A 20,743-nucleotide genomic window follows, 5' to 3' on the forward strand; every position below is an offset into this window, starting at 1 on the left:
GAAATTTTACACTGTATTGGATGTTTTATAGACCAACAAATGAATAAATCAATTGAGTAGATAATTAGCAGGTAAAGAAAATCAGTCACGTCATGTTCAGAGTTTGTAATAGGAACATTTAAAGCTAACGTAACTGGTGAGCTGGTGTCATTGCTCTTCACCTTAAACTCAAATTCGTTGAATATCCCAACAAATCAGATGTAGAAATGCCTTAGAACTGAAAACATAGGTATGCTGTGCCTGGATGCCAGTGATGATGATAATCTGATCTTTTCATACATCCATTTGTGTCTGTTAAACTTATCCCTGAAAGTTGGTAGCGCCTTCACGTCCTGCCACAGATCCACAGTTTTGAAGCTGTCAGGAGGACACTTCCATTCAGCAGAAAGGATCTGTCCTGGACTCAGGGGCTTGATAAATTTACGCTGTGACCGCAGAGCCACTCACTTATTTTCAGCAGCTTTACCAACATAGACCCTGCCTGTTAAGAAGGCCTCTCAAGGGAGGATGGTGGTGGAGTTAGAAAATAGATATAAGGTTACTATAGGATAGATCACAGAAATATGTAGCGGGGTCTGGTGTCTTAATGTCACCAGTCATGTTGTATTCACCAAACTGTGCCCTGCATGACCCTTAGAAGACATTATAAATAACTCTTGCACTTCTCCCAGCTTCAAAAAAAAAAAAAAAAGAAAAAAAAAGAAAAAGGTGGCAATGACTCCCCTCTTTTGAATGGATGAAATGCTAATTCAGCTCCTTTACCCTCTGCTCAGCCAATAGCTTCTCTCAGCTGAGGAAAACACCCAGTTCCCGTCACGTTGCGTGCAGAGGCGGAGACAGAGAGGAGACCGAGGCCAATGACAGGGAAGCTCATGCATAATGTGGCAGCAGAGACCAACCCCACCTTCTTCCTACATCGCAGGCCGCGGACGTCCCGTCCCTCAAGATGACAGTGAACGCACCAAGCCAATGTGGGTCGCTGGCATTTAACTGAAGCCGCCGCCCCCTCCTCCTTCACTCCCCGCTGTTGTCCTTTCCATGGACTGACCACAACAGCTGCCTTCAGCCCATCTTCGTGAAGTCGGGACAAACCGAAGGGTGAGTAGATGTCTGTGTTTTATTTATTATTTTTTTTTTTTTTACAATGACAGTATTTGAAGACTTCCTCTGTGGGCGCGGCGGGGACGCGCATCGGGACGGGATGTCCTTTGCGCGTTTCCGCAGCTGTGTTGCAGTAGGTGCTTGATGTCACGTTCGCCCCGCAACTCTTGAGAAAACGCAGAACACGCATAAAGCTGCAAACATGTGCTGCTGTTGAGCTTGTGACACTGTGATCGCCTGTAGTCCTTGGAGGTGAAAGAGCGGTGCGTCCTCCGTAGCTCATTTTGGCACGGTTGATATCTTCTCCCAGACCTAAGGCCCGCTGGACTGCACAGTCTAAATATTCATAAAAGTGGACAATCGTGATGGTGGTTATTATGATTGCATCTTCATGTGGGTGTTAGTAGAACATCATCAAGCATAATCCATAAAGTAGTGTCCCAGGCCAGGTGAGGGAGCCCACACAGAGCCCAGGGGGTCCCCCGAAGAAAAAGTTCAGTTTCAGCACTGTGGTATCTGTAGAAATGCTTGTTGTCGCTGAAGTTTAATGTTTGAGCTTCACTGTGCATTTTTTTTTTTTTTTCACATTCATTTGCTGGAAGGGGAAGTTTCTCTGTGTTAACCTGAAATTTGAGTTTAAGATTATGTGTGTGTGAGCAGGACTTTGTGTTGACATCACAACTAGTTAGGAAGCCAGTCGTGGTTCAAGTGTGATGCGGAAACTTGAAACCTCCAGAGCAACTCCACTGAGAGTAGATGTTTCATTGAATAAGGAGACCTCCTGTGTCCAGTAGTAGGCCTACAGCTTTGGAAGTGAAAAGACATTTTCATGTTCATAAATGAGAGATTTTTTTTCAACGAAGGAGAAGGAGTAGATGTAATTTTAAGGATTTTTTTTTTTTTTGGTGAGGTAATCGAAATTATTTTGTGGGGAAAACATCAGACATCGTAGGGTGATGTTTAACTTGGATTAATCTGTTGTGGATGTCTGTGGTGCTACAGGCAAATTAATCTTTATCAGGCTGGTGTTCCTCTGTCAGGTTTGAGCAGTGATGGACTGAATATCACAAAGCTCAGGCCATTATCTTGAGCGTCCCTTTTATACACTGAGCATTCAGGACTTTGAGTAGAGTGTACACAGATTAAATTTCAGGGGAGCAATGAACGAAGTTGGCATTGCGACATATTTGTGCATATCAAGCAACAAGTGGCACAATGTAAACAGCTGGATCAAGTTTGTACCTGATCCGTGCCCTTGTCTGTGCCTTCCTCCAGCTCTGCATCTTTTCTCACGCTACTCCCTCATTTATTCAGGAGGTTGCACCATTTCTACAAGCAGGAACTGAACACAGATGTAGTTTTCCTCTTACACTCAGTCAGGAGGAATGCAGTCCTCTTTTAAGATGTCGCCGCTGCTGATGGGAAGACAGATAATTAAACTTCTTCTGCTGCTCCATGGTGCATTGAGTCTGGATCCTGGTCTGGTGGAGGAAGAAAGTTTTGTTTTCAAAGAGCAGATTTGTAGATTTTATACACAAACACTGGCGTAGTGTGTGATATGCATGACTGTACATGTGCATGTTACGTAGCTACATGGGAAGGCAGCCAGAAAAAGCCCTTTGACCGTCGAAGTACAAGGCAAATACTCGACACATGCACACATATATGTTGGATCCCTGTTACTCAATGTGTCACCGTATCGCTTCAGTGTTGTTTGTTTGACCAGGGTTTCAAATGTGAAGAGCCAAAGGTTAAGTTATTAAGTTACCAGAGAGATGAAAAACGTACACTACCAGTCAACATGTTTTCTGCAATGGAAATGAAACATTGTTTGGAGCGTTTGTTCCAATGCTGCTTCACAAATGTGTTGCACTTGTTCCTTTGCTTCCACCTTCTTCATCCCAAACCAGCTGCAAGGGGATTAAGTCTGGAGACTGTGCTGCTCCTCCATCATTTGAAGCGTCATCTAGTTCTTTTCCTGTAATGTTTTGGTTCATTATCTTGCTGTAGGATGAACACCTGACCAACCAGTCTGTCTTCCTTCTGTTACTTTTCTCACCATTCTGACAGCAATATACAGCGCTGCTTCCTGCAGTACAGTGTAGTCCTAATAATGCACCACAGGGGGAAGTAACACAGTTTGTCTCAACACTGCTGCAGGACAGCTGTAAGTTAATTGATGTTTTAAATCCCACAAAAAGCCTGTTTACTGTTATTTTTCAGATTTTTCTGTTTTTTGGTGACCTAGACAGTTTTTTCTTACCTTTATTCACTGGACTTGAGCTGCTGAGATTTCAATAAAAACTGGAAAAATGTGGGTGTTATAAACTTTTTAACCAGTAGTGTATTCCAAAGGCCAAAGGCTCTATTTTGAAATACTACTACTACTACTACTGCTACGACTACTACTACTACTACTACTAATAGTAATAATAATAATAATGATAATAAAGGATTGAATATCTTAACTATCATTTTGATCATCAGGTTTCCAACAGAGAGAATGAGGATTGTTCAAAATGTAAAAGAATTGAGATTGAGAAAGGCTTTACATCACATCAGTCTAATGTAACAGGAGTTATGAAATAGGTTGTGCGAGTCACTGATGACATACTAGTTTCTTGAAGGAGTGTGAGGAAATGTTTTTTGAGAGTAAGTTAGATCGTTTATGATGAAATAAATGTGTCATTTACTTGGTACTATTGTCTAAAGCATTTAGCATTGATGAATTATAAAAGCAAAATTAAAATCCCTCAGTTACTGTTGTCATGAGCAAATGACTGAGAGTCAGAGTCCCAATAGTAAATGTAAGAAATGTCTTAAGATTGATGTTATACTGTTGAATTTCTTTGCAAAGAAATAAAACAAAGGTGGGCTGGTTTTAAGCCGTAATCTGTATTAAAATTTGAATTGCTCACACCTCAGGAGATTTCTGTTTGGAGAAAATTAGTACAGTAAGTGACAATGGCAAAAGCCATCATCTGAGATCATGTAGGGTGCTCCTGTCTCACGTGAGTGTGTTCTGTGTTTACCCAGCATGCCGCTGGCTCGCAGCCTGTCTGTCACGTCCCTCTCAGGACTGGAGGAGTGGGATGAGGAGTTTGATTTGGAAGACGCCATTCTTTTTGAAATTGCCTGGGAGGTTGCTAACAAAGGTTAGTGTTTTGTGTGTGTGTGCTCATTTGTGTATGCACTTCCTCTTTAAAGTTTTTTAATGCATAAATAAACATTAAAAAAGTTGTTCCTGTTATGGAAAATCTTGTTTTATAAGAGACCCATCATCTTAATGTCTCATGTACATATATCAGGCTGAATCACATTATATCTTTGTCTTTGTCGTTTGTTGTATGTTTGAAGTTGGAGGCATCTACACCGTCATCCAGACCAAAGCCCGTCTGACCTCAGAGGAATGGGGGGAGAACTATTTCCTGGTGGGTCCCTATGTGGAAAGCAACGTGCGCACTCAGGTGGAGCTGATCGAGCCCACCAACCCCGTGCTGAAGAGAACCATTGACAAGATGAACTCCAGTGGGTGTAAGGTACTGCCACACGTACACAGTAAACACACCCATCGTCTGAGTTAAATCTGTGTTCCACTCCACGTAGCTGGGGTGAGTAAAGAGAGAGATTTGTGGATACATGTGGTGAATGTGCACTACACTTAAAACCCGTTTAGAGATCCTCCTGTTTTATATCTGACCCACTCGTCCTCTGCTCAGCCTTCTGTCCATGACCACCTCTCCAAACACCGTGACATTTCCTTGCAAAGGTTAGAGGTTGTATCAATGTCTCTCTGTCTCTTACTCTTTCACACAGACACACTCCAGAAATAGATGACTGCCTGTGTGTGTGTGTGTGTGTGTGTGAGAGTGAGAGAGAGAGAGAGAGAGAGAGAGACACACACAGTGATCCTTTTAATGCTTTGTGCTGTGTCACTCTGGGAGTGCTGTGGAATTATGGGTCAAGGCCTGGAGTGGTAGTGATACTATTTTAAAGGGATAGTGCAGCCTTCTCAACACAGCCTGGCTGGAGTACCTCGAATCACATGACCTTTAAGTTCCACAACAGGCCAGCACCAGAGCGCTAGTTAATTAGTTGGGCTGAAAATCTGGATTTCTTAAAAGATAGACCCTCTGTTTGTGCATTAAAGTAGTCATTTCCATTTTAGTCATACTTTAACAAAAAAAAATATATATTTTTTTTTTGTTTTTTTGACAAAACAAACTCCATCAGGGTTAATCTTTGACTGTGTTGTTGGGATATATTTTTGTTAGGGGCCTGAAGGTAACTAACGAAGGAATGTAATGTAATGTAATTTTTGTGTGTTACAAAAAAACAGAACTTGCTGCTATAGCTGCAACTGTTTAACTTAAAATGAATATGTTCATAAGATTTCAGTGGTTTGAACTATTTTCTTGCAAATTGATGGTTCATCTGAGGATTAACCACAAACCATTTAACTTTCCCCACATAAAAGAATGAAATTAATCATTTTAAAAAGTAAAAAATATGTCTTCATCTATGGGTGAGGTTAAGTAACTTTTCTGCCTTTCATCCTTTCCCCCATTTCCCTCACAGGTCTACTTTGGGCGCTGGCTTATTGAGGGCAGTCCCTATGTTGTTCTGATTGATGTCGCGTTCACCGCATGGTCTCTGGACCGCTGGAAGAGTGAGCTTTGGGAGCTTTGTGACATTGGCGTGCCTTGGTTCGACCGTGAGGCCAACGATGCTGTGCTGTTTGGCTTCCTGACAGCCTGGCTTCTGGGAGAGGTCAGCAGCTCCTGCCCAGTGCCTCGCAACTGACAAGAACTTCCATAAACATGAAATGATAAACGTGTGTGTGTGTGTGTGTGTGTGTGTGTGTGTTTTTGATATTGACCCTGTGTTCTCCCATATCACAGTTCGCAGCTCAGAGTGAGGAGCCTCCACACATCGTGGCTCATTTCCATGAGTGGTTGGCCGGCCTGGGCCTGGTGTTGTGTAGACATAGACAGCTGCCAGTTGCAACTATCTTCACCACTCACGCTACACTGCTGGGACGATACCTGTGTGCTGGAAATGTGGACTTCTATAACAAACTTGCAGAGGTGTGTATGTGTGGGTATACTCACATTTTTATTATACAAACTATAATATAGACTCTAATATTTTAAACAGGACAGGATAGAAAGATGCATACATGTAATGCAACAATAGGTTCATAATCAAACACATTATTCTTATTCTTAAACACGCAGTGGATTATGTATTTAACAACAAATTAACCTCACTATACTCTCTGTCGTTTTTTATGTCTGGTTTAGTTCAATGTGGATAAAGAAGCTGGCGACAGACAGATCTACCATCGCTATTGTTTGGAGCGGGCGGCGGCTCACTGTGCTCATGTCTTCACCACTGTGTCACAAATTACAGCCATTGAGGCAGAGCACCTGCTCAAGAGGAAACCAGGTGTGTGGAGGTGAATTAATGTATGCATTTAGAAGCTTCCTTGATATTTCAGTCTATTGTTATTCATCACTGGTTTTGCTGAACATGGATATAATGCAATGAGCTACTTCAGTCCTTAACTAGAGTTTAACTGATTTTTGTCTTCAACTCTCTGTTACATTTTGCACTGAATGCCTCTAATCTCTCCCATCACACACAGACATTGTGACTCCCAACGGGCTCAACGTGAAGAAGTTCTCAGCCATGCACGAGTTTCAAAACCTCCATGCTCAGAGCAAGAATCGGATTCAGGAGTTCGTCCGGGGACACTTCTACGGGTCAGAGACCCTGCAACGCGCTTCACAGTATCACAACAAAGTCCAAATTTCAGCAGCATGTAGAGGGAGGATAAACACTGAATGTTGATATATGAATGAGTGCTCTCTTAAGAGAGTAACCAGTAAACGCCAGTAATGTATTATATGCATATTCTGTTGAATTTGCCAAGAAACACCTACTTCCTAACGTCCTGTCAAAATCTTAAAGAACTAAAATAGAAATAAGTAGATTCACTAAGTTGTCTTGTTGGTTACATGCTGAATGTCTGCATTGTAAGTGCTACACTTTGTATTATGTGACAGATTTTGGTTTGTATTGCCCCTCAGGCACCTTGACTTCAACCTGGACAAGTGTTTGTTCCTGTTTATAGCTGGAAGATATGAGTTCTCCAACAAAGGAGCCGATATCTTCTTGGAGGCTTTAGCAAGACTCAACTATCTACTGAGAGTAAGTGTGTGTTGCTGTAGTCGTGCCAAGAGATGCAGTAGAAGCATTTATTTGTTTGTGCGTGGGAGGGAGGAGGAGAAAGGTGAATCCCAGGTGTTTAAAAATGTAACTACATGTTTCTGTGTGGTCTTACCTGTCGCAGGTCAACCACAGCGATGTGACCGTCATTGCATTCTTCATCATGCCAGCTCGGACAAACAACTTCAATGTGGAGACCTTGAAGGGCCAGGCAGTCAGGAAACAGCTCTGGTGAGGTTTCTTCTTATGTTAAACAAGGTGAAGCATCGAAATGAAGCATCTAAGTTTACATTGTGAGTCAGAAAGCCAGACAGTGCTACACTGATCCATCCATGCTGAGACAGGTACTGATCCCTCTTCATCATCACACTTTGACTTTTATCTTATTATATTCTTTATCTCTCTCTGACAGGGATACTGCACAGACTGTGAAGGAACGCTTTGGAAAGAAACTTTATGAGTCACTTCTGGTGTAAGTTGAACACCTCATGAAACCTTTAAGATATAGAATAACCTGTCTTATCAGACCAAGAAATTTGAAAGTACACAAAAAATCTATATGTTTCCCATCAGGTAATCGAATGACTTAGACTCCACATTGTTAAAATGGTACATAACTTTTAACAAACTCATTAAGTTTATTCAAGCAAACAAATATTCAATTTTATGGGTTTTTGCAACCCAGATACACATTTAACATTTCCTTTCATCATGAAGTCTAAAACAGTTTTTTTATGTAGTGGGCAGCTGCCAGATGTGTCAAAGATGCTGGACAAAGAGGATTTCACCATCATGAAGCGTGCCATCTTTGCAACTCAGAGACAGTGCCAGCCTCCAGTCTGCACCCATAACATGCTGGAGGACAGCAGTGACCCCATCCTTAACTGTGTCCGCCGCATTGGCCTTTTCAACAGCTCTGCTGACCGTGTCAAGGTACGTCCATTTTCAGTCCCTAAAAAATGACCACTATGGCATTATTTTTTTTAAACACCAGTTGTGAGTCACCATCAAAACAATTAATAATGCGATCATTTTTCAGTTTAATGGTTTGCTAATAACAATATTTGTTAAGGTAAATACTCATATAACAGGCTCTGATAATGAACGCTTTCTCCATCCGTTAGATAATCTTCCATCCAGAGTTCCTTTCGTCCACCTCTCCTCTACTTCCAATGGATTATGAGGAGTTTGTAAGAGGCTGCCACCTCGGGGTCTTCCCCTCTTACTATGAGCCTTGGGGCTACACACCTGGTATGACTCACGCATGATAACAAGGTGCATGAATGTGGGTACATATATGTATGATAGATATTTAAATGTTCATCGATCACTGCTTCTGTCATTTCCAGCTGAGTGCACAGTTATGGGAATTCCATCAATTTCAACTAACCTGTCAGGCTTTGGCTGTTTCATGGAGGAACACATAGCAGACCCCTCAGCATATGGTGTGTTTCTTTATACATTATCTTTTCAATTCTCAGTTATCCCCAGAGATTTCATTATAAATGTAAACAGGCATAACTGATTCTTTCTTTAATATCATGCTCTTTCCCTTTGCAGGCATTTACATCCTGGACAGGCGGTTTCGGGGTATTGATGAGTCGTGTAACCAGCTCACGTCCTTCCTGTTCCAGTTCTGCAAGCAGAGTCGGCGCCAGCGGATCATCCAGAGGAACCGCACTGAGCGCCTGAGTGATCTCTTGGACTGGAGATACCTCGGCAGGGTGAGATTACAAATCCCAAAGATGAATTTTAGTCATGTGACAACTTTGAAATAAATTAATCTTCTTTCTTTTTCTTCTGTTCTGCTTTAGTATTATATAGCTGCTCGCCATATGGCCCTGGCTAAAGCCTTCCCTGACACTTACCTGTATGAACCTCATGAGCCCACCTCAGTAAGTTAACTTGTGTGTCTTAAATGGGAGACTTACTCATATATTATTTAATGCATTCATTGAAGTAAAATCTTTTCAGCTCTGTCCTCTGATAAACAGTCTGATGCTTTCATCCTCATCCTCAGACCTCAGGCTTCCGTTACCCCCGACCTGCCTCCGTGCCACCATCTCCAGCTCTGTCCCGCCACTCCTCACCCCACCACAGCGAGGCTGAGGACAATGACGAAGATGAACGCTATGACGAGGAGCTGGAGGCAGAGAAGGACCGGGTGAACATCCGCCAGCCCTACACCCCGCCATACAAAAACAAGTCTGTCCTCGGGGCCAACGGGAACAGCAACAGTGTCATAAGCGAGAAAAACTGAGACACACACTCACACAGACACACACATGCAGAACATGCTAAACCTCACTAGTGAACTTTATCTGTGGAGATCGTTACAGTCATCCATACTCACAAAGTTAATAAATGAGTGCAGTTGTGAATGCGAGTGATAAATTTAATATTGGCTTGTTGTGAAAAAATTGCATCACTGTCAGTGTCTTCCCAACCTGTGCGTACCTCAGAATTTTTAAAACTATCTGTCAGTTTGAAATGTTTTGGTTTTCTTTCAGTCATACCAGCGGTGCAACCAGTGGTTTGCTTTGTGGAGTAAATGCAGCAGCTAGAAAGGGCTAAACGACAGCTCGACATGAGTAAACAAAATCAGGATTGCTGGATTTTGTAGAGTAATAACACTGGATAACATAGGTCTAAAGAAATTGAAAAATGACATAGGATTATCATGAGTCTCTGGAGAGGGTTTTTATACTTTATTCAAAGGTGGGTCAGAACAGGGAAAAAAGCATAACCCTCCTTTTTACCAGCATGTCATCTTTACACATTAAAAGCAGGTTCAGCTGCTTTCCAGCTAAAAAAATGCCCATGAAAAGACAGTGTTAGTTGCTGTGAGTAGCCACAAAGTAGCACACGTTCTTTTTACTGTTTGGCTTAAAAGTGTGATGTTGACCTTACTGTAGCATTTTTTTTTTTTTTTTTCTGCCTTGTTTACTACAAAACGTCCCAGAATGGAAATAAAATGCAAAATACACACACGCACACTACAACAACACATAGCGTGAATAGTGTCAGGTGCGTGTTTTCATTTTGTTTCTGTGCCTTATTTTATCACAGCCTTTCAGTGACGATCACCGATGAACAACCTCACACTCCTGTTTATCCTGTACGTCTGTGTGTCTGCTTTTGTGGAGATGGATATTCCTAAGTTTGCCTGTTCCAGCAAGTATTTATTTGTGAAAGGAAACAAGATGAGACAGACTTAGGAAAAAAGGGACTGTGTCCTCTCATGGCAACTGTGTTTTCAGGTGAAAGATATGAGAGAAGTGGCTGGGAAAAGTGCTAGAGTACGTCTTGACCGTTTGTTATGGAACAAGGAAAATGGTTTTACCAGGCATATAGTCTCACACTCCCTGTAAGAGTTTTATCATTTGTTACAGTCTTGCACCAGATGAACTTATAATAAAGTTTAAATATGTAATATACCTGTCTGTGTTTTACAAATGCAAACTGGCTCTTCTTTCATTGTGTGCATGCAGTTTATTGGAACGCAAATATCCAGGGGTTTTCAAATTCTCAGTAACATACTGACCTAGTGATCCACCATCCGCACAACTTATCCAACATAAACCGTCTAATGTATCAGGAATTTCGCAGTTGATCCTCTTCCTGTGTTGCAGGTTAGCCGCTGGAGTCCTCACCTGCCTCAGCACAAGTAAACTCTGCCCCCGTGACCTTTGCAAACTGAGAAGAGCAAGAAAATGAAACCAGAGGGAATTAAAACCATGAATTCATTTATTTGCACGCACACAAATTTAAGATCTGACAAATTATTTTATCACAGATATATTACATCATTGTTTCCAATGAACTCTGTGGTAGACACTGGTGGAAAGTAACTAAGAAGTCAGGTACTGTATTTAGGCACAATATTTAGGTACTTTACAATTATGCTACATTATACTTCTACTCTACTACATTTATTTGAAAGCTGTAGTGACTAGTTACTTTTCAGATTAATATTTTACATTAAATTAAATTATAATGTTATAAACCTTTTTGCTTATGACTATTTATAAAAATAAAAACATTTAAAAAAAAGCAGTGTCTGGTTGAGGCCAGAGTGCAAATTATACAACAACAATTGGCGGGGGTCAACTTTTTCTCTGGCCTTAAAGTTACCACGGTGAAAAATTATTTTACTAAGTGTCAAATGTTGCTATTCACTCCGTTAGGTACTGTATAAGCTGCTCGTGTACTATTAGATTTTCTGGGAGATTAAAAAAAAATACCAGTGTGATATGATGATATGACACTGAAGGAGACAGAGCTCCAGCCCAATTTAACCCCCGTTAGCCACTGATGGAGTGAGGCAGGTAAACGGGACGTTCAACTAACGTTTAGGTGAAGAGATGGTACGGTCCACTTTAGGGGTGTCTGAAATTGTATTACAAGACTCTTCAAGGCATGAATATGGGAAATATACTGTAATATACTGTAGTATTTTTAAACTAGTACGTTTATTTCAGTAAAGGATCAGAGTACCTCTTCTTCTACAACAAACAGCTTACAGCTGGGAGAAGAGCTCACTGGAGTTTGCCCTGATTCACCCCAACCCTGCCTACCCTAGGTCCGGACTTTGGGAAACTGTTACAATGATAAAGAGGTGCTTCATTGTGCTTTACATTGGCATCTTTAAGAATGTGTTTGAAACAATACACAGGACTCACTGAGTAAACTATTCCAGAAGGAGTTGTATGTTGCACTGCCAGTTACAGCTCCGAGCTTGGCTGGGTTCCTCCTCACTGTGTGTACCGAGAAGCCATCAGGGCCTGTCACTTCCACCTCCACCACATGATAGTCACTTAACCTGGGTTATAAAGAAGTATGAGAGTGGATAATTCAAACAGGCTGCATCAGGTCAATCCGATTTTTGGGGAAACTCACGCTGTGTCAGACACAATCTCTCCCTGAACACCAGTAAAGCCGAGTGTTCCTGCTGCCACCGCTGCTGCTGCCATGGTGTTCACATTGTTAGGAGCAAGTGGGCACAACTCTGCCACTGAGCCTCTGAATAAAACCCGCCTGCCCTCTCCCTCCATCCAGTCAGAAAGGACGTCTCCTGTCAGCCGGAAGCAGGATGGATGCTTGGACATTCTTATAAACAACGCCTGAAAAGAAGCAGAGAGAAGAAACAGTTTAACCAGAAAACACTAACGTTGACCAGAGACACCAGCCACTGACATGTTCATGTAACTCAGGCAAAAGAAAACTCAAGTCAACGCTGATGCTGTAAAAATTGTGTTCAAGCCTTTTTTGTCTTGTCTTGTAAGTCCACACCACTTACCTTTAAGGCTCCACTATCATTCAGCCTCTGGATGTCCTGCCCCCCCCATAATGCACCACTGGGGACGTAGAGTGTCCTACCATACTGCTGAGCTGCCTGGCGCAGCCTCTTGTTCAGATCTGGATCAGAGAGGGCAGAGGGAGAGCCCACCTGAGAGGAGGAGAAATTCTGTGATTAACAATGAAAATATCTGAAGCTTTGTGTCAGAGCAGGTGTATTTATTTCTCACAAATAACCCTCAAGTTCAAATGTAAAGTAGAAAACGTGATAGTTTGCCACTTATGTTATTTAGCGCTGATGAACATACACATCAGGGTTTGAAGTGGAAATATGTCAACATAAATCAACATTTATTACCAAAAATGATACTAAAGCTGCCCAAATATGATGTGCAGTGACAATAAAAAACAGAAGTCATGTAAATTGCTTTTGGACTCAACCAACAAAACTCCCGTGCAATCAGATGAGAATCTCACCATGAAATGAGACTGAGACAGGAAGTGGAGCCCAAATTCTTTCACTATCTGAGGATGGCACACTTCTACAATCACATCACATCGCCTGTAAAGCACACACTGGTTATTCATTAAAGTCTTAGAAAGATGTCATGCAGCATTAAAACGCACGTTGTCTCTATGGTAATGCAGAGATAATTTAAGATGCTAATACTGTGTTTTGCATGTGAGTTTTTTATTGCCGTGTGTATGTGTTTGTGTGTGTGTGTGTGTGTGTGTGTGTGTTTGCACCTGTCTGCAAAAGATGATAGATCACCAAGTATTAGTTCATGAGGAACTAAACCTTTGAGCTTGTCAGAATTTCTGTTCCAAACAAAAGCTAGAGTCAAACCAAGAGCAGCTCCATCTTGAAGGATCCTCTCCACCAGGTACTGTCCTAAAACACACACACACGCACACACTGTCTTTAAAGTGTTCAGTAAGTCGTGGGTGGATTGTTATACGACTTTTGTGACATTAGACACTTTCAAGACTGATAACAGATTATTAGAAGCAAAGTATTCAAAGAGTGTGTGTCTTGATTTTGGAGGGGGAGCTCTGACCTAGATGTCCATACCCTACGACTCCAATCCTTATGGAAGAAGAGCTGGTTGCCATCGCCTGTGCAGAGGAAGCAACCACGCTGTTAAAAAAAGACTGCAACTTGAAAACACAAACCATCACATACACATGCATATACATGTTTGTCTTTTGACCTTCATATCTCATCTCCCACAATCTCTTCTTAACCAATATAACACTCGTTGCATTTATTGCTCCACTCACCCGATAATCCCACACGCCTCTAGAGCTGTGTGTCTCCCAGCATGAAGCACAACTACTGGCCCACAACTCTAGGAATTGTGGGAAAGCACAGTACAAAGTTTGACTCAGAGAGGCCATGGTTAATTATTGTCCGTTCATCTGTCTGTCGAATGATGTCTTGCAGGGCTTCTCCTCCATTTATTTAAACAGTTTCCGTTTCAGATGCATTCAGGATCTGCTGTAAAGTGCAACAAAGCTAAACTTTTTTCAATGTAACTGTGCTTCATTTAATCAAATATGTCACTTTTATGTCTGTGGCTCTGTTGTTGCACTTTTTTTTTTTTCTGTAGTGTGTCTCTTTCCTTTTAGGTGAAATGTGAAGCAGTGTGGCCATCTAGTGAAAACAAGTGAAATCCATTTTTTACTCTCTATTAAAATAAATCTTTGGTCGCAACCCGTACAAATGAGTCATATATTACATATTACACAATCACTGCCAAATGATCCGGAAGTTCAAATGTAAAGTAAAAAAAAGCAACCTTTACCATATTTGACAGTGTGCCATATACAGTTATTCACCCAGTTCAACTTTGCCCTTCAAGTGTTGATGTCACCAGTGTATTCCACCTGGAGAGGTCAAAGGTGAGCAGTTTGTCCATGAAAACTCAAAACAGGGAGAACATTGATTATCAGAGAGCAATCAGACAGCAAGCATTAGTCCAAAGTTCATTGCTGTGAAATACCAACAGACTGAAACAGGGAGACACGGCAGAGATTTGAGACGAGGAGAACACGAGAACAACAGGAGAACACTGAGGATTATATGTGTTGGTAACCCAGAGGAAAATAGAAGGTGCCAAACAAGACAGGTTCATCCAACTGAAACATCTGTGAGAGCCCACGTCAGTGCTGACTCTGAGAAGATGGACATCCTTGAGACATATGCCTTTGACAGAAGGCAGAGGAGAAATATGGTACCTAAAAACCATGTTACATTATTATTTTTTATGTTACTTACTACAACCTTTTCCACTTGGAAAGGATGAAATAGTCTAAAATCATTATTACTCTTGAAAATTCGAGTTGTGACATGTCTCCCTCTTTCTTTCCTCTCCTCCCCCTCTGTCAGTCCTGTGCCCTTCTTTTCTCTCTCTTGCCTTTCTTTTTGTCCACAGCTGTCTACTTCTACCTGTGGACTCCAGACTCATCCCCATCCATCATGTCTGCAGGTGTCAAATCAGCACCAATCCTGCTATTGGCTGCAGTGGTGCTGAGGTGGAATGGAGGTCAGAGTGTCCTGGGTGTTGCGGGAGGACTGCTCTTCTCTGCTGTCGGTGACTGTTGCTTGATATGGCCTGAGCTTTTTCTGCACGGTAAGAGCCTGGTTTGTACAGGACTGAAGCACAAATTGGAATTTTCTAGATGCGAATCACAATGCAGCAAATGCCATGTTCTCCATCACCTTCACTTGTTATAACAAAAGCTGCAATGAATGTCCTCAACATCTGACACATCTGTTTCAGGCATGGGTGCATTCGCAGTGGCTCATCTGATGTACTCACTCACCTTCCTCTCCGGTCGATATGCAACATATTCGTCTTCCTCCTGGGACCGTTTTCTGTATCTGATCTTGTTCATGGTAGGAGGATGTTTCTACAGCTACCTATATCCATTTCTGCAGAAGGCACAAGACTCAGAGCTACTGATTCCAGCTGTGGGAGTCTACACATTGTTAATTACTGTAATGGGGACATTGGCTATTAGAACCCGTCACGCACCAACACTGTTAGGAAGTTTGACCTTCATGGTGTCTGACATGTCCCTGGCTCTGCAAGTTTTCAAGGTGACAGCAATGAAGAATGGCAACGATATTGTAATGGTGACATATTATTTGGCACAGCTACTAATCGCTGTGGGTGATGTAAAAGCAGCCGAGAACAAGGATGACTTTGCAAAATGGAAGAGGTCGTAAAACAGCATCTCAGTGGCATTCCTGAAGTCCTGAAGTCTGAGTTCTCTTCCTCATATTTACTTATTTGATAAAATCCTACTATTAAAATAGAATACTCCCTGTACATACTGGATTTTTTTTTAAAATAAACACATCAAAAAAAAGGAAAAGAGGAAAATAAAAACAAGCACAGTTCTACTAGTGCATACTCGACAGGGACTTCAGTCAAAGTTTTACAGCTGGAAAAGATGAAGCAAAAGAGCATCTTGCCACACAAGATGCCTGATTGTGTTTCCTACTTGCACTTCCTGTTTCAATGATCAAACTGATAGTCATAACATTTTTTAAAACCACATATCAACAAACAAGACTAAAAGAAACTCAGTGAATATCGGTTTAGGATAACGTCTGTTTTCTGTGATTTATATCAAAATATTATAACCAGTGATTTTATGTGACATCCATGTTTTAGTGTAGATTGTGCATGTGGGGGTGATTGTTTTTGAGATAGCCATGATATGTATATAAATGCTCCTATTTGTTTTGTTAATAATAAATAAATATGGTGTAAAAAATAGACAATGATGTCTGTAATTCTGAGTCATGTTTTAAGAAACAACCAACTGAATATAAATCAATATACTTTAGCTCAGAGACTTGGTAAAGTGAAATTCAACAATTTAAATATAAGATACTATACATTACAGTACCTATACTAGAGATGCTTGGTACTACATTGAAGAACTGAAAACACTGGGCTGAAATGACGACTGACTGGAAAAAGTATTTTATACATTACACAGTATTTACACAGTAAAATCCAACTCCTGGAGTACATGCAAAATATGGACAGTAACTGTCATAACAGAGAAGGATGTTGATTAACATCCAGGTTGTGAAAAATGTTTGTTACATCTTTGCACAGTTGAGGTACATAAGACTTCAGCGATCCATCCCATTGTCATCTGACTGTTGGCCCCGGAAACACATCACCCTCAAACGCTCGCAGAACTCCAGTTCTTCCTGTGGGAAACAAAAATGTGACTTTAAGAGCTGTTTCCTGGAAAAGGATTAAGCCTTCTCCTTAATGATGAATATCTTTTGACCAATATCTCGGAGCGTTCCTATTGGCTGCTCTACAAATTGAGATGAGTGTTCAAATCCCTTCAGACAGATATGTGTCAATATCAGTGAGAGGGAGAGAACTTGCTGTACTTCTCCTGGACAGGTAACAGGCTGCTAACTTCATTGGCATGTAATATCTAAATGTGCTGTAGTGGTTGGTTTTGTAGCTAGATTTATAATAAAAGCAGGCAAGTGGCTGTGTTGAATGTTGCTACTAGCTTAGCTGTTTGCTAACTGTATTTTCAAATTTTTCAATTTTATTTTTTTCCTTTTATAGATTTCAGCCTACCCCTGCATTTATATACACAACATCTACTTTTTGGCACCTTCTTAGCACGTGAAAATGGATACCATAAAAATTGTGGTTGCTTTTTGTATGTTTTTTTTGTTCAAACTTGCAACTGTTCACAATATTGTTCCCAAAGCACTTGAATTTGCAGTCTTACAGTGGTAATTTTGTCCTTCAGAAAAGACAACTTTCCTTATAACATCTATTCTGCTTACTATAGCCAAAAAAAAAAAAAAAAAAAAAAAAAGTTAAAACACAGTACTTGCAGCCATTTTTCAGGTGTGACTTTGTATTTTGCTAAAGGATCAGTATAAACTACCTGACTTTCTTCTTTTCCTTGGAGCTCTCTGGCTCGCTGTCTGAGTAGCTCCTCCAGACCCAGAGCAGGATTCATGCAGTCTTTGAGCCCCTGTGGACACTCTTCTACCAGACTAGACAGACATAGAAAGAAGGATGGTCATGATTACTAATGTGAACCATGAATAAATGTAAACTTGTCAGTGCTGAAAACTGCAATATTAGCATTGTTTCTCACCAACATAGGGCGCCAAGCACATGCTCGTGAAAAGGTGAGTGTGGTGTGCGGAGAACAGATACCAGCTGCTGTACCATACCCATGGAGACAACTGTGTCTGCAGGAGGCAGGAAACAGGTTTTAGAAATATCAGACCCACACTGGACAAAGCATCAACATTAGTACAGAAAAGAAGCTCATTCTTAGTTCATTTAAATTCATATTTAGTTGCTTTTTAATACCCATTGCAAAGGAGTGTCTGATGGTCTGAATAACATCTTTGAGGCTTTTTGATAGCATTATAACAATTTCTGCTTAGTTTAAAAGGCAACTCAGGTTCTGTCATTCGTACCTTTCTGTTCAGGATGTGACGTGAGCAGGTTGAGCAGAAGGAACGCTGACTTGGTCCTGACTTTCTCATTCTCCGACTGCATGCCTCGCATTAGCACTGAGAAACCATCATGGGACAGGAACGCCTGGAGACCCGCCTCCTGCTCTCGGACCAGACCTTAAGTCACATCAGGATGCAGTTATAATTTTACTCTGAGGCATACTGTATGTTGAATGTCAGTATTTCAATCTAGTCTAAATATTAAATGGTGAATTGTTGCGACACTGTCTACCTGAGTGTGCCAGGGATCACATAAAATACTTACACGAGACAGCATAAAGAGCTTTTACTCTGACAGTGGGGTGGGGGTCTGAGTCTGTCAGCTGCAGCAGCTTTGGCAGCGCCCCAATGCTAAGCAAGTGTTCCTGCACCTGTGGCATGTTCTGAGCGCAGGAAGCGATTAGCTCGGCAGCACGCCACCTTAGCCCACTTTGGACATGGCACAGATACTGGGAGAGGCACAACTCCAGACCACCCAGAATCATCAGATCTGTGAAGCAGAGAAAGAAAGAGCATGTTCAGGACAGAGAAAACAAACTGTATTTGTACTTATCATCTCTTTATAACTAATCCAATTTATATCAAATATTAAACCTAATACCATTTAGTACAAACCTCTAGCATTGTCCAAGTTCTCACACAACTCTGATAGCATCTCAAAGGCTGACTCCCGCTCATCTTCATCCTCCTCTTCATCCCTCTCCTCCTCTCCCTCTCTCTCACTTTCACTTGGTCCATCTTTGCGTAGGACTGCCAAGCACTGCTTCATCTGCTCCACTTCGTCCATCTGGCCTTTGCAAACATCTGCAAGAGCTTCTCTCAGCCACGTTTTCCTCTGGAACAAAAGAGTGGGATAATATTTCTCCATTACCTTTGATGCAAGGTGGATGTCATTATAGGTCCAAATAAAAACCAGTACTCAGGCAGTTATAACTGTCTCATCCAAATCTGTCCTTTTAAAATCAGCTAAGCAGTCTGGGCCCAAATGGACTTGAGAAAGGGGATAATTTCAGAGGAAGGCATGGGTAACTGGTGTTAAATTTTGTTTGGCTCAAGTGGCTTTGATAGACATTTAGTGAAACAATGGTAAAACATATCCTTTGAGCACATTACAGCTAATGATTTTGTTTGTTAGCAATTCATGTCAGAAAATAGCTGCCTTTTACAATTTACCACAGCATGAGTTGCCATATTCCAAAACACAAATATATTAAGAACCTAAGAAAATCACAATATATTCAAATTTGGGTGAAAAGGGTGAAACCATTGACATTTAGATTTTTTTACTCAAAGCGAGCTAAAACAATGAATATCTTATCAAAAACTGTTTCTGCTCTACTCCTGTCATATACCATATATACTGTACAGTACCCTGACAAAGTTTAGGAAAACACGACCATGTTGGTCACATGTCTGTGTAATCAGACTGCTCTTGTGTCCCGAGGTGAACTAGAAAGTCTGGACGTCACAAGGTGTAGTATCTGCCAAAGTCTTCTCAAGTTTGAAGTTTATGATCCCCAGGCACTTACCTCTTCTGACATGGGTTCAACAGGGGCAGGTCCCTCAGCAGCTGATCCAGCCTCTACTGCCAGCTGCAGGACCCCTTGGAGATTATGGGGATATCTCCTGTTCTGGTTGTTTTCTGCCATTATGTGTACTGCTGGAAAAGAAAATTAAGTGACTTAAGTGACTCTTGACTTAATCCACAAGCTCACCTGACTTTCATCTGGTCATGCTTAGCACTATTTCCAGGGCAGCGGTTCGGGACAGCTAATTACTTTCCACCAGAATCATATTACATATCAAAAATAACACAAACACAGCAGGTGGACACATCTGACAGGCTAACATTAAAGATCCTCATACGGACAACATTCAATGACGGGAGCAAAATTTGATTATTTTCAACTTACCTTTTCAAGAGTCCTACACAAGTGAGTTGAATAGATGGACACACGGGTTCTTCTGGACTTACAAACAACTCTACTCCTCCTATAAACACAGAAACAAGAAGACGCTAGAACATTCTAGCTAGCTGAACTCATGAGTGACAAGGAGGCCGCCATGTTTTACCGTAAACCTTGAACCAAACCGGCAAGAAAAAAGTATTTACCGTGCTCTTTTCTCGCCTCAGGGTCATTTCAGTCTTCACATTTTATACGTCTGCTTAATCTTTCAAAATTACATCATGCTACAACTGACAGCGTTACAACAGTGTGATTTTTAAAGTTACAACGGCAAACTTGATCATATCAGCATGTTTACGGTAAGTCAGTGACGTTTGTACGAGCGACTTTCAGAGAGTTATCAGTCAAAGTGAGAGGAATACCTCATGAGAACCCCAGAGGAAAGGTTTTACAATGAAAGTCATGTGTTACAATATACGACTGATAAATAGTATAAAATATACAATATCAACATCTTACTGCTTTTCTTCTCAGGTATAAACCTCAACAACTCTGCTTATAAACGTGAGAAGTAAAGAAAAACTTTTTTTTCTCCTGCAATGTCACAGAGTTGTAGAAATGAATACTATGTAGCTTTTACAATAAGCTCAAATTACTCTGGTCTGATATATCCTAA

The 20,743-nt window shown here is 41.2% G+C and overlaps 4 protein-coding genes across 9 annotated transcripts; 2 read left to right on the forward strand and 2 right to left on the reverse strand.

Annotated features, from left to right (window-relative positions):
- The first annotated feature begins 897 nt into the window (after positions 1-897).
- Positions 898-10,769, forward strand: gys1 (glycogen synthase 1 (muscle)). 2 transcript variants are annotated; one of them, XM_071474008.1, is made up of 16 exons: positions 898-1,098; positions 4,138-4,256; positions 4,459-4,640; positions 5,680-5,871; positions 6,003-6,188; positions 6,405-6,549; positions 6,749-6,866; positions 7,194-7,314; positions 7,457-7,563; positions 7,745-7,804; positions 8,073-8,265; positions 8,457-8,583; positions 8,682-8,777; positions 8,893-9,056; positions 9,147-9,227; positions 9,353-10,769. In XM_071474008.1, the coding sequence occupies exons 2-16, from the start codon at positions 4,139-4,141 to the stop codon at positions 9,590-9,592; spliced, it is 2,130 nt and encodes a 709-aa protein (XP_071330109.1). In that variant the 5' UTR covers positions 898-1,098; position 4,138; the 3' UTR covers positions 9,593-10,769. The 2 variants fall into 2 exon arrangements, with proteins under 2 accessions (XP_071330109.1, XP_071330110.1); XM_071474009.1 differs by lacking the exon at positions 898-1,098 and adding an exon at positions 3,250-3,268.
- A 35-nt stretch (positions 10,770-10,804) lies between these two features.
- Positions 10,805-14,043, reverse strand: aspdh (aspartate dehydrogenase domain containing). 2 transcript variants are annotated; one of them, XM_071474012.1, is made up of 8 exons: positions 13,912-14,043; positions 13,689-13,746; positions 13,378-13,522; positions 13,108-13,192; positions 12,632-12,781; positions 12,232-12,455; positions 12,015-12,154; positions 10,805-11,028 (listed from the first exon to the last, which is right to left on the reverse strand). In XM_071474012.1, the coding sequence occupies exons 1-8, from the start codon at positions 14,026-14,028 to the stop codon at positions 10,991-10,993; spliced, it is 957 nt and encodes a 318-aa protein (XP_071330113.1). In that variant the 5' UTR covers positions 14,029-14,043; the 3' UTR covers positions 10,805-10,990. The 2 variants fall into 2 exon arrangements, with proteins under 2 accessions (XP_071330113.1, XP_071330114.1); XM_071474013.1 differs by having other exon boundaries at positions 10,852-11,028; positions 13,689-13,768; positions 13,912-13,970.
- A 581-nt stretch (positions 14,044-14,624) lies between these two features.
- tmem86b (transmembrane protein 86B) lies at positions 14,625-16,416 on the forward strand. Its single transcript, XM_071474021.1, has 3 exons — positions 14,625-14,864; positions 15,020-15,263; positions 15,414-16,416. The coding sequence occupies exons 1-3, from the start codon at positions 14,814-14,816 to the stop codon at positions 15,860-15,862; spliced, it is 744 nt and encodes a 247-aa protein (XP_071330122.1). The 5' UTR covers positions 14,625-14,813; the 3' UTR covers positions 15,863-16,416.
- A 196-nt stretch (positions 16,417-16,612) lies between these two features.
- On the reverse strand, positions 16,613-20,414 carry hspbp1 (HSPA (heat shock 70kDa) binding protein, cytoplasmic cochaperone 1). 4 transcript variants are annotated; one of them, XM_071474020.1, is made up of 9 exons: positions 20,274-20,414; positions 20,074-20,152; positions 19,690-19,817; positions 18,776-18,995; positions 18,426-18,650; positions 18,122-18,277; positions 17,791-17,887; positions 17,575-17,686; positions 16,613-16,864 (listed from the first exon to the last, which is right to left on the reverse strand). In XM_071474020.1, exons 3-9 carry the CDS (start codon positions 19,807-19,809, stop codon positions 16,784-16,786), a joined length of 1,011 nt encoding a protein of 336 aa, XP_071330121.1. In that variant the 5' UTR covers positions 19,810-19,817; positions 20,074-20,152; positions 20,274-20,414; the 3' UTR covers positions 16,613-16,783. The 4 variants fall into 4 exon arrangements, with proteins under 4 accessions (XP_071330121.1, XP_071330119.1, XP_071330120.1 ...); XM_071474018.1 differs by having other exon boundaries at positions 19,690-19,820; XM_071474019.1 differs by lacking the exon at positions 20,274-20,414 and having other exon boundaries at positions 20,074-20,213.
- Between the last annotated feature and the right edge of the window lie 329 nt (positions 20,415-20,743).

This window comes from Trachinotus anak, unplaced genomic scaffold, assembly GCF_046630095.1.
Source record: "Trachinotus anak isolate AG129_WGS33_773 ecotype Australia unplaced genomic scaffold, CSIRO_AGI_Tana_v1 ptg000003l, whole genome shotgun sequence".
NCBI lineage: Eukaryota > Metazoa > Chordata > Actinopteri > Carangiformes > Carangidae > Trachinotus > Trachinotus anak.